Source organism: Gymnoscopelus microlampas, assembly GCF_963454915.1.
Source record: "Gymnoscopelus microlampas genome assembly, chromosome: 14".
Lineage (NCBI taxonomy): Eukaryota > Metazoa > Chordata > Actinopteri > Myctophiformes > Myctophidae > Gymnoscopelus > Gymnoscopelus microlampas.
Genome location: NC_139951.1, coordinates 18,729,755 through 18,748,377, shown reverse-complemented (window position 1 = coordinate 18,748,377; position 18,623 = coordinate 18,729,755). Strand labels below are relative to the sequence as shown.

The 18,623-nt window shown below is 38.6% G+C and overlaps 1 protein-coding gene across 1 annotated transcript; it reads left to right on the top strand.

Annotated features, from left to right (window-relative positions):
* Window positions 1–433: 433 nt before the first annotated feature.
* On the top strand, window positions 434–6,047 carry LOC311060098 (uncharacterized protein; the record flags this gene model as incomplete). Its single annotated transcript, XM_084078222.1, has 8 exons — window positions 434–480; window positions 809–984; window positions 1,315–1,449; window positions 2,537–2,579; window positions 2,786–2,823; window positions 3,201–3,288; window positions 3,945–4,188; window positions 5,093–6,047. The coding sequence occupies 8 exons, from the start codon at window positions 434–436 to the stop codon at window positions 5,363–5,365; spliced, it is 1,044 nt and encodes a 347-aa protein (XP_083934348.1). The 3' UTR covers window positions 5,366–6,047.
* Between the last annotated feature and the right edge of the window lie 12,576 nt (window positions 6,048–18,623).

Sequence of the window (18,623 nt, the reverse complement as noted above, 5' to 3'; positions counted from 1 at the left end):
ACGTGTTAAACGGACAAGACGATTTGCCAAACTCATTGTGCTCACAATGAACACTAGAAGACCTAATTACAAATATTGAATTATTCAAATCATACATTGTAGAGATTACAGTATGGCTGTCTTGGCCGATGCCGACAATAGGCCTCTCCGACCATGTATTGTATTGTTAAGCAGAGAACAAATCAATTTTCATTGTAGTGATTGTACCAAATCATCTGAACATAGGGAAACTATTTGTAAAGGTCATAGTTCATTCATATCCTTTATAAGGCAGTTTATATAGAAGGACATCTGTGGTGTATGTACAGTACTATTAGTTTACATTGGTTTGAACATTGTGAAATAATATGATAATTAAAATGAACTGATTATTAACTGATTATTGCTTGGCTAAACTTATTTTTCTTTCAAATGATAGATTTCTCCAGGGTTGATGAATACAACTAAAGGATACATTAACTCTGTTGTTCTGCAACTCAGGTAGGTTGATTACAAGGATTCATATTTCTTTCTATCCCATATTGTTTACCTAGCCTACATGCTGCCATTTACGCTACTTATTATAGGCACAGTTTAATGTAGAATGAATCACTCTTGTGCCACAGTTAATATTTTGAATTAGATTTCAAGTGTATGATATATGTACAGCAGTTGTGCATGCAGGTGGATGGATCTTCCTCTCTGTCAGTTTGCAGTGTAGCTCTAATCCTGTGATCCTGAACACGATTCAATAGGTCTTTTGATGAAGTGCTACACACTTAATCATTACTGGAGAATAACGGTCAATAATAATAATTTTATATCATAGCCCTGCCCCAGGCCCTGCGGACAGCCGTGCCTTTTGGTTACAAAGGACTACAGGTGGTGTTATTGCAACTGTGGATAACATCTTTGAAATCACTTCAACGATCACAGAGGACGAAGCTAACGACTTGATTACTAAAACCATTGAATCGGGTGTGTTGGGGAAGGCAGTATATGAAGGTAAGTTGCATACACTAATTTGACAGATTTCTTTGAGCGCCTAAAACTGAGATGAGCATCTCATTTAATTACGAGAAGTATTTAGAAAAACATGAATCATTACCTGAAGTTCATTCAGATAAAATATGCGAAGTGTTTCAGTCTCTTTGAAAATGATTAACCACTGTCAACATATATAATCTGACCCTGACCAAAAGCCTCAGTAGGCTAAGTAACTTAAAAACTGATTAATGAGTTGTACTTCAAAGTGGAAATAGGACCTCTGCTTTTGTTATCCATGTTAGAGAACATTTACTGATATCGCCCTCTTCTGGTTCCTTTTATTTACAGCCAAAGAGCTGTGTTCCGAGACCCTCTCTCCTTGTGATCTTCAATCTACGACGTGTGAATCGAAAGATGGCATTTTCTCCTGCCATTGTATAGATGGTTACACTAAGACTAACTACAGTGACAGTGTGTGTCATGGTGAGTCTTCATATTTGTCTGCCTGTTCTATGGTTGCTAAAGTTTAGCCCATTAAGACCTGAGGCCGATTCTACAAAATATCTTCTAAAACAGTTTTCTGAAAAACTTATATTGCTATATCAGTGGTTCTCAAACCTTTTCATAATAACCTTTTCCAAAATTATATGTATTTGGCCGTGGACCCCCATCTCAAAATATTTATTTCCAGGGACCACCAGAAGCAAAGATTTTGAGTAAGAAAATGCTTGCTTTAAAATATATATATATTCAAAGATTAGCACAGATTTTCACGATAATACTTTTTTTTGCAGATTTGTACTTGTACATGTACTTTTTTTGAATAGTTGAACCATAAAATATGGTTAAAGTGGTTAAAATTATTGTGATGCTATATCAACTACTTTTGCTGGGTTTGTGTCATGTCCAGTAATGACCGCCTCACTGTACATTATTTCGTTATTACTGCTTATTAGAATTTCTAAATTATATAAAATACATGTTATATAACCTTTATTACCTAGTTGTATTAATGACCTACTTGTATAATACTTTTTTTTTTATTCTAGAGGTTGGACATTGTTAGCACAGACTGGTGGAGTGTGTCACATCAACATTTCACAGCACATTGTATGAGCATGTGACCAATAAATCCTCTTGAATCTTGACATATTACTGTATACTAGCTGCTGTACCTAGTCTGATAGAGGAGTTTTCACTTTACCTGATCAGTATAGGACCACGGGTAATAAAATAAATCTGAGTCTGCACAACGCACAAGCTCCAACGGTATTCTTTATTCAGAGCTTTGGAGCTGGAGCCAGTGTGCAAACCTCTTGTGTAGTATAAAATTACAAAAAAGAAAAGAAAACCCCCCTCAGTTCATCTGTTGCGCAAGAGGCTTTTACATATTTTTCATGAAATGTTGCATTAGTCACATGACACTATTTTCTACAGTACAGGTTGTCTCATCTAACCTTTTGGACAAAATAGGACAAAGACCTAACAAGCAACATTCCTATATAGGTGCCAGGTGATAGGAAGCTTCCTTGCAAATGAGACACAAATGCTCTTTTTCTTCCTTTGGCAGCTTGTCCCAGTGGTGAAACATCTGACGGAGGCGTGTGTGTTGCGTAAGTGCATAACATTAATAAATATCTCCTATGTTAGATTTGCTTTCACCCATATTAGAATTATACTCTTTACGTACACTGTCTATACAGCGCTGTTTATGTGGAGCCAGATTTAATATTCTGTAAATACAGTATAGAGAGATGTTATTATCATATGTAATTGCATGATTTATATTTGTGTAAAATTACCCCCCCTTGTGTTTCAGTTGTGGATTTGGGTTTTCTGGTTTCAACTGCGAAGAATGTGAGTGCATACTGTGTGATTATTTTATTGACTCCTGGGTTACAGTTCTGTTGGGCAATCCTTCCACTTACTATATGTTGTCTGGTGCATCTTCTATGTGATCTGTAATATGATCTGTCCTCAAGTAGCAATGTTTCTGGGTGTCTGTTTATCTGTCTGTAGATTTTTGGTCAACAACAAAGGTGTGTGTGTGCGTGCGTGCGTTATACTGTGTGTGCTGTATATGGTCAATTTGACATGCTACAGCAGGCTGTGAATATGAAAGCATGGATTACAGATGCATTTACATTTGTAAAGTATAACAAATGTACAAGTGAACTAACAGTCACCTTTCTCTATCTGTGTTTATGTGCTGCCCCGTTAACTGAATGTTTTAGATTGGTTACTGGCACTGGTGATTGTTGGCTCTGTCCTTGGGGGACTGCTGCTCATAATGTTCATCATTCTGCCTATAGTGGCACACAAGTGAGTTTCACACTCATTCAAACACTAACTCAGTCGTCTAATCAGTCCGCACTGCCTGTGCATTTTTGAGTTTCTCTGAGTATCTTTCTCGTATTTAGCATCTTGCATTTTAAGATGCTAAATTTCTTTCAAAAGAAAACTCACTCTGAAGCTGTCATAAACCCTTATTGTTGTCATTGACGTGCAATTGGCAAAATGCATCGATTACAGTCTGTAATCTACAACATCATGGTTAAATGGGAACTTTGCCCATATCTAATATGAATGTATTGTAAGGAGAACATTTACATGTACACACACTTCCCAATGCGTCCTGTGTAGAGAACTTGCGTTGGAAAAACAACACGTTTCAATGAGGTTTACTTGCTGGTGACAAATTTTCTAGTTTGACATAGTCCGATACGATAGGATTCACATTAATTATGGGTGACATTCCCCTTTGTGTAACATTAAAGCCAATTTAATTTTCAAAGAACAGCTCTAAATCTTTTATTAAAACTACATTTTAAAGTTTGGGCGTTTTCCACAGGCATTTTTGCAAAATGGAGGAGAATATGGATATTTGTTCAACTTTCTGTTTGTCTATCAGCTCAATGTGTGGCTCGTCTGGAGAACTGAGTGTGATATAAATCTCTAACACTGTAACACTCACTTAGACCCTCAAAGAAGACATCCCAGAAGAGCGTGGATACTGGTGTTAAGAATGTCTATGAGAGCACGAGCACCTCAGAGTTGAAGAAGGGTGCCAAAGAACCCATTGTCAATGCCGTCAAGGCACCAGCAGGTGCAGTGCCCAGGATCCCACGGGCCTCTGCAAACAATGGCTGGGATCGAGGCACCAACCTGGAGATGACCCCAAGCAACAGCAGGCAAAACCTTGTCCCCGTGGGCGACAACATGGTGAGTGTGTGTTGGTTTGGTGTGTGAGGGCCTGTGCTCTTAGGTGAGTGTGTGTGTGTGTCACTCTGAGGCCCTGTCCGCACATACACAGGTATTTTAAATATAAACATAGCCTTTACTATTAGTTTGGAGGGGGGTTGTCTCTATGGGTTGTCCACACGCAAACATGTTTTTGTTTCCCGGTAACTGACTTTTCTGATCATTTTTTTATGCAGTTTTAAAAAATCTTGTGGACAAGACTTTTTCAGCCTTCCCGTCATACAGTATGCACTGCAGTTTATTTTGGCTTGTGACGTCGTCTCCTGGCGCTCTCCTTTGTTAATATAAGTATTACATACTGGTAGGACATGGATAAAATAGTGCTGGTTCTAACATTACTAATAGTGCACTACTGCCATGACTTGTGCGTTCACTGGCTAACTTCATACTCTCTCTCTGACCGTCTCACAAGGGGTTTTATAATAATGGTGAACCACATATTGCCCTGCTGGCCGTGGGAGTCCAGCACCAAATCCAACCTCTCTCATACACAGTAACGGTCTTAGTGGACCTTTGTGGGTCCAACACTCAGATCTTTACTGTGTATGTCACTGAATGTGTCTTTTTTCTGGCCATAAAATACATTAAAATACAATCAGTGAGGTGGACAGGTCATTATCCATATGGGTGAAATTGTACCAGTTCAGTGCTAACGTTAAGTATAATTGTTTAGTTGGAGCAATAGGCTACTTTCCCCAATTAGTGGGGGGGGGGAACAAATAAGCAGCAAAAACCTGAATTTCAAAATGAACGTTAACTTTATATAGTCATATATTCCTTAACAATATAAGGTAACAGTGGCTTCATGTCATTTCATGCGTAGTAATTAACAGGTGATTAAGTTAATGCTGTTTTTGCATTATAGCGGACCTATGAGGACGCAGACGAAATGAGGAGCCCATATCGTGCACAAACCAACCCATATCCTGGGAATGGCAGCCAAATCAACCCGTATGCTGCAAGCCGCCCACAAACCAACCCATATGCTCAGAATGGTGGCCAAACCAACCCATATGCTCCAAATCGTGCACAAACCAACCCATATGATCAGAACCGGGCTCAGTCTAATCCATACGCACAGAGCCGTGGTCAGACCAACCCTTACTACACACATGATGATGGAAGGAGACTCAATTAATGGGTTTCCACTAATTCTGACCCGAGAATGACACATTTAGAAGAATCAAAAACTTAAATCATTAGCTGCCACCTTGAATCTGCCTTTCATGTGTTCTAACGGTGCACTACCTGGTTCCTTCGGTCGTTGTTTGTGTTGTACAGACGGTGTGTATCATTTTATTGAGTCTTGGCACATACATGGCTGGAAAATATTTAAATATGGATCTATTATGCATTAACCATACACATTATGAACCCATACAGTGCCAAATGCTTTCAGAAGGTATTTCGTTTTCACACTGTGCCTCATCCTTGTGAGTTGATATGATGCATAACATCATTTCATTTTTTTTGTTTTATTCTATCTATTGTACTTTTGTTTCACTTTGAATATTCACTTTATGAATTTATGATCGTATCTAAAGTTAAAAAATACTAGTCTGGAGCCCTACACTGTCTAGCTGCTTGTCTATGAATTTACAAACAATTATTTCAGGGTCGTATGTTTTTGATTATTTAGACCGGCCGACAGGCTGGGGGAGCCCTCCACAGGGAGTGGGAGACAACTAACTCGGCTAACTCGGGACCCCAGACATATCCGGTACCATGTGTAAATATGTAGATAATTTGTTTGTTTTTTATTGATCTCTCTTCCCCCTTGCCCCCTCCTTCTTCTTCTTCCCCTTCTCTTATGGAAAAAACAAAAATGATTGAGCTTGCACAAAAATGAATTTCACCCACTGTTTTACACCTGTAAACCTGTGATGTGGCAATAAAGTTGATTCTGATTCATAACATACAACAAATTATGTCTGAAAAGTCACATAGGCCTACTGTAACAACGATATAACAATTTTAAAACCCAGCTGGAGGTTGTTGCAATGTCCAAATACAGTGCCTCCAGGCTTTGACTTTTACAGGGGCCAGTTTTGAATTGCAGCCACCTGTTAGTGCTCTTTTAGAGTGGCAAATCTGTGTTGAAAGTGATTAATGGAGCTCCCTCTGGTGGTACAATGCTGTAACCACTTTCCTCTCCTTTGTGTGTGAATTGACCTGGATATTATAATTGACATCAGTAGCACAAAATAATATAACGTTCGTTTTAAAGACATAATACAGAGCTCTGAAAAATAAAACAAAATGAAATTACTAATTTAAATTAAAATAAAACAAAAAAATGCAGTTTTATACCTCTGTAGCTATATCAGAGATTCAAGAGGGTTTATTCACTCATATAGGTAAATGTAGCAAAATGTTGGTGTGGCATGCTCTGCAGAGTGAAAACCATGCTTACAATAACATAAGATAATAAATGATAATACTGTATGTAATAAAAAATAAAATACAGAAAGCCGGCTACGGGCAAAACGCTTTTGCAACAATGGGGAGTGTGCAGAATGTAGCTTGTGCAATGCGCCAGACACTGCCCATTCCAACAACAAATACTAATTTAGTTCATGCACAGAATCAAGTAAGATCACTAATTTATTTTACAATCTTCACCCCTGTCTGTGTGTGTTTGCATGAGTCTGGACATTTCACAAATAGATGGATGTGCTATGTCAAAGCTTTTGTGCCCCCTACAACACATTTCTATGTTAATTGAAGAGTGGTAAATATTTTTACTCTCTCAGTTAAATTAGCACTGAAAATGTTGCTGTTATTAAGTTGTTAGCTTTAGGCCTACTTATTGTCTGTTGACTGTAATGAGCATGCAAAACAATCACTGTCATCATCTTCATCACCTCGAAAAATAAAAATCAGTTAGTAAGTTATTTAAGTAATTAGTAATCTCTCAAGAACAGATTCATAAAAGTCAAAAACAGCAGAGGGCACTGTTTTTCCTTCATGGTACAACAATGAGTTAGTGTCCAAATATTATGAATACAAAAGCAAATAAACCTGTTTTTGAAGGAAGTGATAAAATCTTGCTTCAATGTTATTTGGAAATTACCAGTGGTGATTTCTTTCTCATGTAGCCAACCTCCTAACTGAAGAAAGTTAAACGTAGGGTTAGTGTTTTTTTGTGTTTTATTCATTTATCATTAAAATAAGTATTAAATAGCTCTATATTCTGATAGTCCTCATTGATATACTATAGTGCTTGTTGTTCAGTAATGGAAGTCTCCCTGTCAGTCACTCCAGCTCTGTAGTAAACAGAAATAGCATTTTCAGGTCAGGATACCAATTTCATCCATACCTGCCAACCTGTACGCATTTTGCGTACAAACTATGCAATCTATGTCCAATTCTACGCAATTTCGAGGGATGGGCGTGGTATAACAATTAAACCAAAAATATGCACATTCAGCATTTACTCCTAGTAAACCCAACTCGCGGCCGCAGAAGTTTAGCTGATGGAAGAGAGTGACTACACCTGCCTATGGTCTACCCCCCTCCCCTCCTAATAATAACTACTAAGTAAAACTTCTTAAAATGTGACCGTAACGTTATGAAGCATTGCTAAATATTTCGGTAACGTTATGTAGTTTCGTCTATTGTTTGATTGAAAAAAGATGGGTGTGCAGTGCACACCCATCTTTTTTCACACTGTGCACTGCTGCCTCAGTCGCCATGATTTTGCGCGGTGTGCAATTATAATATTGACATCAGCCAGCAAGGAGTTACAGGTAAGATACCTCCGTTTGTATGCAAGAGCTGGCGAAAACTTATGGGAAGTTGGAACTTAGATTACAGGTAAAATAAACTTTTAAAACCTAGCCTGGTAAACCCCCCCCCCCCCCCCCCCCCTTCCGGAAATCTCATTTGCATCACTCGTTGAAATAAAATACAAATGAGATTTCCGGAGGGAGGGTTTACCGGGCTATTTAAAAGCGTCCTCTGAGGTGAATAGATGTCATAGCAGCAACCGTATTCCGTAGTGAGAATGAGGGTGTAACGGCCGTCTCCTCCGAGACTACTGCTGTTGTGGTGCATGAAGCCCGTGTTTATACTTCTTCACACGACGGTGTTGCGCGGCAAGCAAGGGGTCGTTTTTGTTCGCCATGTGACCCCGGTCGTACAAGTACGATACATATCGGGCATGAATCAGTCAAGATCCAAAATAATAAATAAAATACTGAGCTACTCAGCTGCCTGCCCTAGATATTTCCACTTTATCTCTGAATGAGTCAACATTATGTATAGTATTCGCCATGGTTCACATGATGCTCGTCTGACAGTCATGTTTCAGGGCTATTATAGAATAGTTAAAAATTGTACTGTGACTGAATGACCAGTGAATGAATTATCTATCACCTGGGAATATATGAATACATGTATGGTCTATCAACAATGAGTAGCCTATATTCATGAATATACAGACTACTAGGCTATATATTTATGAGTGTATTTATACACTCAATGAACCTATCAATTCATTAATGGAATAGGAACCTACACCAGTTGAATGTTTTTTGTGTGTGCACTTAAATAAGCTTGTAATTGAATTGCATTCAATCATTAGATTATTAAATAGAAATGTAAATCATGCACAGAAATGTGGTTTTATTTTGGCTACACAATTAACAATGTTAAACAAAGACAAGTTTGTGTAAATACTTGACAATGCAAACAAAAGCTATGTTACAATATACCAAAAACTAAATGGTTTAATGCAGTTGTACTCAAACCTTTGAGTACATCTGATATTTTACATGATTTTACACAATTTATATGTTGAATAACATGATCATCGTGATGCATGTTCATTCATAAAGTCACTGGTGATAGACTGTACTTTGACATTTACGCTTATATTTATTGACTATATATTAACCCGGTCTGAGCAAGTGCAGTAATATATTTTATTGAATATTTATCTACAGTATTGCCATGGCAACACTACTTTTCAAGAAAGTATTGCAAGTATTAAGTTATTATAACATTTTGCCTCCATTTGTGTAAGACATGCAATGTACTACATTTCTGGTGTGAAATGTCTATAATGTAACTTTAAAGAGTCCCCCCCCCCCCCAAAAAAAAAGGCGTGCGGGACCCCCCAAAAAATCACCCCTCGAAATATGCTGCACGCGCACTTCGCACGTGCGCATAGTGGTACTCTTCAGAAAATCCCAAGGTTGCCAGGTCTGCAATCAGGAGAGAGAATTCGCATAGAATACTGATAAGTGAAATTGGAAGTGATGACACAAAGACATGAGCAGACAAAATTAGAACTATGGGTATGGGAAGCCATTGGCGACCCGTCATCATTAAAAGTAACAAGAAATTACAGGGTCTGTTTATTGACAGCTTTGCCAAGCTGTAAAAATTAAGCTGATAAATGGTATTGGGTACTCTCTCCTGATTGGCTAAAAAATTGCAACCGCCCTGAAAATGTTCTGTTCATTAAAGAGCTGGAGAGATGGGCGGACCCCTGTTACTGAACACTCTATAGCAATGATTACTATCAGAAAATAAAGCTTTAACCTTTAAAAAAAAAAATGTTTCAACCAAACAATATCATTACTTACCTAACTACCTTTAATCTTATATGAAATGTATTTAAAATACAGAGAATAAATAAACTACTAATGCACACTCAAAATGTACTTGGATTAGTTCACTTAAAGTTCAAATATCGGTCGGTATATCTTTTACTGTTTGTGTAATTTCAGATCGGATTTTGTTATGTTTAAGCGCAACCTGTGCAAGGACACTTTGGCAGAGGTTTGGGTTGTGTAGTACTAGTTACCTTACCATGATGTAACTCCAAAGGTGGGCGAGATATCACAAATAGTTGCTCCATTGATTTGGAATTGATCATTAAAATATGCTCCTCATTGACTTAAATTGTACAGTGAAACAGCTCTCAAGGTCACCCCATAAACGAACGCAAGCAAAGCTGATTCTGCCAATATAGAACATCACAAAACCTTCTGCTGTTTTCTTTTTTATATAAATGTTAACCTCCTGTTGATTTTGCTATTTTTATTAGGAAGAAAACCCAGATTGGATCCGTAGATTGAGATCCGGATCTTCATAGTCAATAGTAAAATCAACACGAAGTTGAAATTTGTATTAAAAAAAAAAAAAAAAAACACTGCACAAGGTTTTGTGGTATGGGCCAAACATGAAGCAACTATTTTTGATATCTTGCCCACCTTTGGAGTTACAATATTTAAGTTAAGTACACAACCCAGACCTCTAAAGTGCCTGTCATGACGTTAAGGTTATGCAATGCTTTAATTTGGATGCACTCTCTGCAGGATCAAAGGTATCTAGAGATCGTATTTCTTGGCAGGCAATTAGTAACAGGACGATTCTCAGGAAATGGTCTGAGTTTCATTTTGCAAGAAAAGACAGTCTTTTTTTATTTTTTCATTTTTAAATAAGAAGATAAAGGGGATTTGCCTGCAGATCTCTCCTGATCCTAGAAACCTTGGTAATTGTCCCGAGTTACCGTCTCAACAACGCCAGTTTGAGCAGAATTCGTTCCTCAAGGAAGCATACTATGGCCTTTACTGTTACGAATTTACACAACATGACATCAGCATGTGACTGCAATTTTATCTTGTTCACGGATAACTCAGCTTTCGGACAAGAACAAATTGCACATGGCTCGCTGATAACAAACTTAACTATCATTACACCTAGGTAAAACTGAATACATTCTTTTGGGGTCCAAAATTAACCTCAGTAAGGCCACAGACTTTACGATCACAGTGGGTGACAATGTTATCACAAGGAAAGAATAAATTACTTATCTGGGATTCTGGGCTGTATTTTAGATGCGTAACAACCTTTCTGGGGATAAAATGGCAACAAAAGTAATCAAGAAAGTCAACCAAAGAATACGATGTTTGGGCAGGATCTCCTTGTTGGTCAGTAGGAATACACTGAGGACACTTAGCTGGAGCGCTCATCCAATGTTATTTTGACTATGCATGCACCTCATGGCACCTTAAAGGCATTAAAACTAAAATCTAAACTACAGACCAAACTAGTCCTCACTAAACCTCACACCTAGGACTCACCTAACCCCTGCTCATTATGCTAGGGTTTGATGGCTCAAGGTAGAGAGGACAGAGTGCAGCAACTTGCAATGGGCCTGGTTTTCAAGATACTCGAGGAACCAGTGCCTTGCCATGATGTAACTCCAAAGGTGGGCGAGATATCACAAATAGTTGCTCCATTGATTTGGAATTCATCATTAAAATATGCTCCTCATTGACTTAAATTGTACAGTGAAACAGCTCTCAAGGTCAGTCTTTTAGCCCATAAACGAACGTAAACAAAGCTGATTCTGCCAATATACTGTAGAACATCACAAAACCATCTGCTGTTTTCTTTTTTTATATAAATGTTAACCTCCTGTTGATTTTGCTATTTTTATTAGGAAGAAAACTCAGACTGGATCCGTAGATTGAGATCCGGATCTTCAAATAGTAAAATCAACACGAAGTTGATATTTGTATAAAAAAAAAAAAAAAACACTGCACAAGGTTTTGTGGTAGTTACATCATGGGAAGTTAAGTACACAACCCAGACCTCTAAAGTGCCTGTAATGACGTTAAGGTTATGCAATGCTTTAATTTGGATGCACTCTCTGCAGGATCAAAGGTATCTAGAGATCGTATTTCTTGGGAGGCAAAACAGGACGATTCTCAGGAAATGGTCTGAGTTTCATTTTGCAAGAAAAGACAGTCTTTTTTCATTTTTAAATAAGAAGATAAAGGGGATTTGGCTGCAGCTCTCTCCTGATCCTAGAACCTTGGTAATTGTTCCGTGTTACCGTCTCAACAACGCCAGTTTGAGCAGAATTCGTTCCTCAAGGAAGCATACTAAGGCCTTTACTGTTACGAATTTACACAACATGACATCAGCATGTGACTGCAATTTTATGTTGTTCACGGATAACTCAGCTTTCCTGGTTTCGGACAAGAACAAATTGCAGGTTGAAGAAGCCCTTAGCTCTGAGCTTGGTAAAATCTGCACATGGCTCGCTGATAACAAACTATCATTACACCTAGGTAAAACTGAATACATTCTTTTGGGGTCCAAAATTAACTCAGTAAGGCCACAGACTTTACGATCAGAGTGGGTGACAATGTTATCACTAGGAAAGAAGAAATTACTTATCTGGGATTCTGGGCTGTATTTTAGATGCGTAACAACCTTTCTGGGGATAAAATGGCAACAAAAGTAATCAAGAAAGTCAACCAAAGAATACGATTTTGGGGCAGGATCTCCTCGTTGGTCAGTAGGAATACACTGAGGACACTAGCTGGAGCACTCATCCAATGTTATTTTGACTATGCATGCACCTCATGGCACCTTAAAGGCATAAAACTCAAATCTAAACTACAGACCAAACTAGTCCTCACTAAACCTCACACCTAGGACTCACCTAACCCCTGCTCATTATGCTAGGGTTTGATGGCTCAAGGTAGAGAGGACAGAGTACAGCAACTTGTAATGGGCCTGGTTTTCAAGATACTCGAGGAACCAGTGCCCATGTACCTGTCTGACTACTTCAGAAGAGTGAGACACGCCCCACAGGCACAACACCAGAGGGAGCTCCACTGATCTCATTCCCCCCAGAATCAGCACAAAATGCCCTAACACTGTTAGGGCAGTCCACATTTTGGTGGCATAATAGTAGAATGAATTAATTACACTTTTTGATGGCTGTTAGGCTAACAGCCATCAAAAAGTGTAACTCCCTATACCCTCCTTCAAAACCGCCATAAAAGAGCACCTGTCTGCAATTTGCAACTGGACCTTGACAAGATATTCTAGCTTGCCAAAATTTGCTTAAAAAAACAACAGGAGAAGAAAATGTCCACGGCCAGACTGGTGACAGGCTCACGTAGAGCAGTAACTCTCACAGCTAAAACCAATAAAAGTCCCAAGGCCAGCCTTGTGATAGGCAGTGGTCATGCCTTGTTTAATGTTAGCCGGGTGGAAGCTGTTCATAAAACCCGGTGTTGCAGGCATTATGTCCTGTTCACTGCTATGTCTCTCTGATATTATGTGCTGATTTAAATGTCCTACAGCTAAATGAGGTGAAATCTAAGATCATTATAGCCCCCCCCCCCCCCCCCCCCAAATTCCATTCACTCCTTCCAGTCAGAACTTGCTACTGTAGCTTATCCAGCAATGTTAAGTATGTAAACTAGGCTTGACATGATTCGGACCTTGAAAAGGTAATTTTTTGAATGAATTCATTCATTCATTTATTTCCTTGTGTTCAAAACAAATCAATATAGTGTCTCCAATTGGTACAGAATTCAGCTGCTAGACTAACAAATTCTAAGAAAGGTGACCAGACCTATCTCACATATAGTATAGCTGCTCTCCTGTGAGTTTCAGAATTGGTTTTAACCACCTAAACATAGTAAAAACTATATACTTCATTGACCGGGTCCCACAGGGCTCTTTACTTACTTTTCCCTCTACACCAAATCTCTTAAGCGAAAATAACCAATCTTCAAGTTCACAATGAGTCACATTGTGACAGGTTGTGAGTTTGTAGGTCTGCTGTTTTCTATTAATGTTCTACCCAGAATATGGACGACAGGTTTCATTTGATTAGGATTTTACTGATGGCTTGTAACGCCCTGCAAGGACAGTCTTCCAGTTACATTTTAGATACACTGGTCCCTATGAGTCCTGATCCTAAAACTTGCTTCATTACTTCGGCGATCTGGCTTTTTCAGCCCAGTCACCAGTCTTTGAAACACACCACTTGAGGATCTGAGGCTAGCAAAATCGTGTCATCACTTTGGAAAAACATACTTTTATGTTAAGTCCTTTTCTTAGTGTAGTTTGCCTCTTGTGTCAGTTTCAAGTTGTTTTTATCTATCTGTTATTGTTTGAATTAACATTATTTTTGCTTTGATGTTTTTATTATTATTTTTTATAATCTTGCTGCTCTTTTATACCTTGATCTGTAAAGCACTTTGTAACCCTGTTTGGAAAAGCACTATACAATGAATTGTGAATTTGAATTGGTATTATCATTAACTTTATCAGAGCTTGTTTTTTGGACATTAGACCTTTATCAGATAAAGCAACATTCCAGTCTGATACAACCAACACCTCCTCAGACACCTATTTCGGATGCTGTCAATGCACTGAATAGGACATTATCACGTTTAATCAGACTATTGATTGGTCTAAGTAGGTGAGATAGCCTACTGACCTACCCACGTTTAATCAGACTATTTATTGGTCTAAGTAGGTGAGATACTGACCTACCCACGTTTAATCAGACTATTTATTGGTCTAAGTAGGTGAGATACTGACCTACCCACGTTTAATCAGACTATTGATTGGTCTAAGTAGGTGAGATACTGACCTACCCACGTTTAAGCAGACTATTGATTGGTCCAAGTAGGTGAGATACTGACCGTCGGGACCCAGTAGGTGTTTTGTATAAAGTATAGTTTTGGACTGTGACAGAGGCGCGCCGTCTCAAGCGAAATTGAGCCACAAGAGGCACCACCGAGCGAGCTAAAGCGAGCAAGTTGCCATGCCGAATGTTGTGAAGTTCGCTTGAGCCAACTCAGCGCCGCCCGAGTTATGTACCGATAGGCACAGAATTGTAAATCATGTCTTGGGGTGAGCGTTTGCCCCAACTTTCATCAACCCACAGAATAACGACAAAACACCTACTAAGACCCGTCAGTATCTCACCTACATAGACAAATCAATAGTCTGATTTTATTTAATTTTTTCTTACATTTTCATCCCACGATTTTCCAACCCCATTTGTTTTACCCAGTGCCAAATGTCTAAGGAATCCTGGGCGCTACACTCCCTCTGCCAGCCTAGGGAGAGCCCAGAGCCGAGCTCATGCCTCCTTCAATGCATGAGAGCTAACAAGCCTTCTTATCACCTGACAGGGGGGAGTTTCCCTTGTTGGACGTAGCGCGTGGAAGGAACACGTTATTCCAACCAGAGACTTGGAGGCTTGTGTTTGTTCATTCTAACACTTGGTAAGGATTTGATTTGATTTTGGTAAAAGAAATTCAAGTTCCAACAAAATATAACTTAAACCCAGGATGTATATATTATTCAGCGTAACGATAGTTCATGTAGGCACGGAAGGCAGGAGGTTACTTGCTAGCTCCCCCCCCCACACACACACACACACAGACACACATTCATTTGCTAACAAGTTAATTCATATACATACTCCCACAAGTCAGTCTGTCTCTCCACGTTCAACCTCTCTTCACTCTCATTCGCAACAAGCTATCTCACAAACGCCTTCATCGTCCTTTTAAAGGGATATTTCACTTTAAAATTGTTTTTGGGTCATTTCATCGTCTACTCTACTTTTGTGAACACCCCAGACAGTTTTTAAGTTGCTTGATTCAGTATTTAGATATTTGATATTTATTTATCAGACACGCCCCCTTCCTATACTAACCCATTGTAACTTCAAACTCCATTTTAACCATGATAGATTCATCAAGAACACCCGTTCTTGGTTCTTGTGACTCATACTGCCATCCTAATACGTGAGGGGGCCGTGTTTTTTTCATCACATTTTTCATTAAGAAAAAAAAAAAGATTTGGAAAATGAAAATGTTTAATACAATAAAAAATGAAAATAAAATAAATTTAAAAAGTAATTGAAAAAACATGGCCCTCTCATGCATTAGGAGGGTGGTATGAGTCACCAGAACCAAGGACGGGTGTTCTTGATGAATCTATCATGGTTAAAAATAAAATGGAGTTTGAAGTTACAATGGGTTTGTATAGGATGGGGGCGTGTCTGATAAAATTAATATCAAATATCTAAATACTGAATCGAGCAACTTAAAAACTGTCTTGTGTGTTCACAAAAGCCTGAGTAGATGATAAAATCACCTTTCTTTTTAAAAAAAAGTGAAATATCCCCTTAAGCAGCTCTCTGTTCTCTGTTCATTCTACGTACTTAGCTGTCAAAGCCGGTCGTACAGCTACAGATGTCAAACTTCCTCCACCTCCCCGGCCTCCTCCCTGTGGCATTTAATTTCATATTGTTAATAGGATGATTATGTGGATTGTTCTGTGGTTCTATGGATTGTACTATATATGTGGTAGTTTAATTATGCATTGAAGGTTCAATATTACGTTTATGTAATAACTGTATTTTATGCACTGCTCTGGGGGGGTTTGTGATCTCAGATACTGTGTCATGCTTGAGCAGGTATTCTGTAATATCACATAAGCAGAGTCACACCGCCAATCTGATAGCAATATCATTGCAATAAATGGTAAATGGTTAATCCTGAGCAGAAGTGTCTAAATGAATTGTAATGAAACACTTTTTACAATGTGGTAAAAAAAAAAGAAGTAAATAAATAGTCCAATACACACATAATGTCACATGAACACAAGACATGCTGCGTGTTATGTATTATATGTAGGAAACTTTTGAATCAATGTTGTTTTTTATTTTTTTGTTTGTTCGTTTTTAATTCATTTTGGCAATATGGTGACATGTGTTTCAACAGTGGCATTCTTTATCCTCTCTACAGGATCCAGTAAGTGCAGCAGTTTGTGAGGGGGAGCTGGGACACTGCCTCAATCAGTAAATGGTAAGGGGATGTTTGAAAAAAAAAGAGGTTTATTGTGATCTTTGTTATACCTACTGTTAAGCTCATGTAGAGCCTTTGGCGACCCTTACCATGCCCAGTTACATTGTCCAATTGCATATGGTTAATGGGTTTCTATGATCCCTCACTCAGTCCTACTTGTTGCGTACTTGCGTAGTCATATAATTTTATAGCTGTGCCACATCCACACACGCTATTATCTGGCATTTGTTGTTTGTTTCCATATAGATACAGTATCTACAGTACAACATCATTACAACAAGGGCATGGCAAGTGTGGACGCATACAAGGAAATAAAGATAACCTTTAACGTAAAACCTTGGCTGTCATTTGTCCTACAATTGAGCCACACCATGTATGACATCAAGTTCCACAATTTGCCTTCAGGGTTAATAATACTTTTGAATGGGTTGGTTTATATGTGGAATAGAATGACAAGTCCAGTCCTAAAACATATTTATTGCAAACATTTGCAATGCTTTATTTTACTGCTTTTAACATATCTATTTTCATATTATTATATACAGTCATTCATAGTGTATACAGGTAGATGTGCGCACATTAACAGATTCCCATCAACATCAGTGTTCTGGCAGATGTTGCCCAGTTTTCCTGCAGTTGCATAACTCAATGCATTCCATGCTAATTTTCCTGCAGCAGCAGCAATGGCTGAGGCACTTTCAGCAGAAATGGTAGAGAGAGTAGCGGTAGCAGTAATTGTCTCCGCCAGGCCGAAGGCTCAATCAGACAATGCATGTGGGCTCAATCAGACAATGCATTTATTTGCAGGCCCCTCCCACAAACTTTAGAAGTGAATTATAGCCAATTGGTATGGAGTATCAAAAATCTGTATCGTAGCGATTTGTGCACAGAGCTGGGATCAAACCCTGCTCTTCCGCTTAGCAACCCACTCTCACAACCCATGGTGCCAATAGAGCTGAGCTCGATTGGCAGAGCTGTTGTGGCTGGGTCTTATCCCAGCCACAACTTGGCTACACTACCTGCTCGGTTCGTAGCAGTGCATCCTCACACTTCACTCCCCTATCAACTTCCTTCACCTCCTGCTCCAATCCCCACTTCTGTCACCAATGTACAGTAGCAATTTGTACACCCAAGATGACATTAAGGTGATGCAAGAGTTGCACTGTGTCTATTGGCTACGCTCTCTGCAATGGGGTCAAAGGTATCTGAGATCATACAGTATATTGAGGAAATGCATCACTTCTCAGGAAATGGTCTGGGTTTCAAGTTTAAACAAACAATAAAAGAGATATTTACAGCACACTGTCCATAAATTAGTTGTAAACTTTGTTACAGATCCGTTTCTGGTGTCAGATAAAGATGCAGAACAAAGAACATTCCTGACAACACCTCAGGTCATGTCAATCGGGGACCATGAGCTGTCTGTATGCATTTAGCCAATCACCACCCAAAATTTCACATTCCACAATATAAACTACATCAATTTATTTTAACATTGATTTATAGAATTAAAGTTAAAATCAATTAATCCAAAATGATCTTTTCAGTAATGACAATTACTACATTTGTCAGATCTCAGGGTAACACTGTGTGTGTCTGTGTGAGCAGAACCCCTGGGTAAATAAAGTTTTAAAAAAAGAAAAGAAACACTATCATAATTTTAGGCTACCCCATGCAAATGCCTCTAAATAGGCAATAGGATACCATAATACAAAATGAAAATAGGCACATTCAGTCATATAA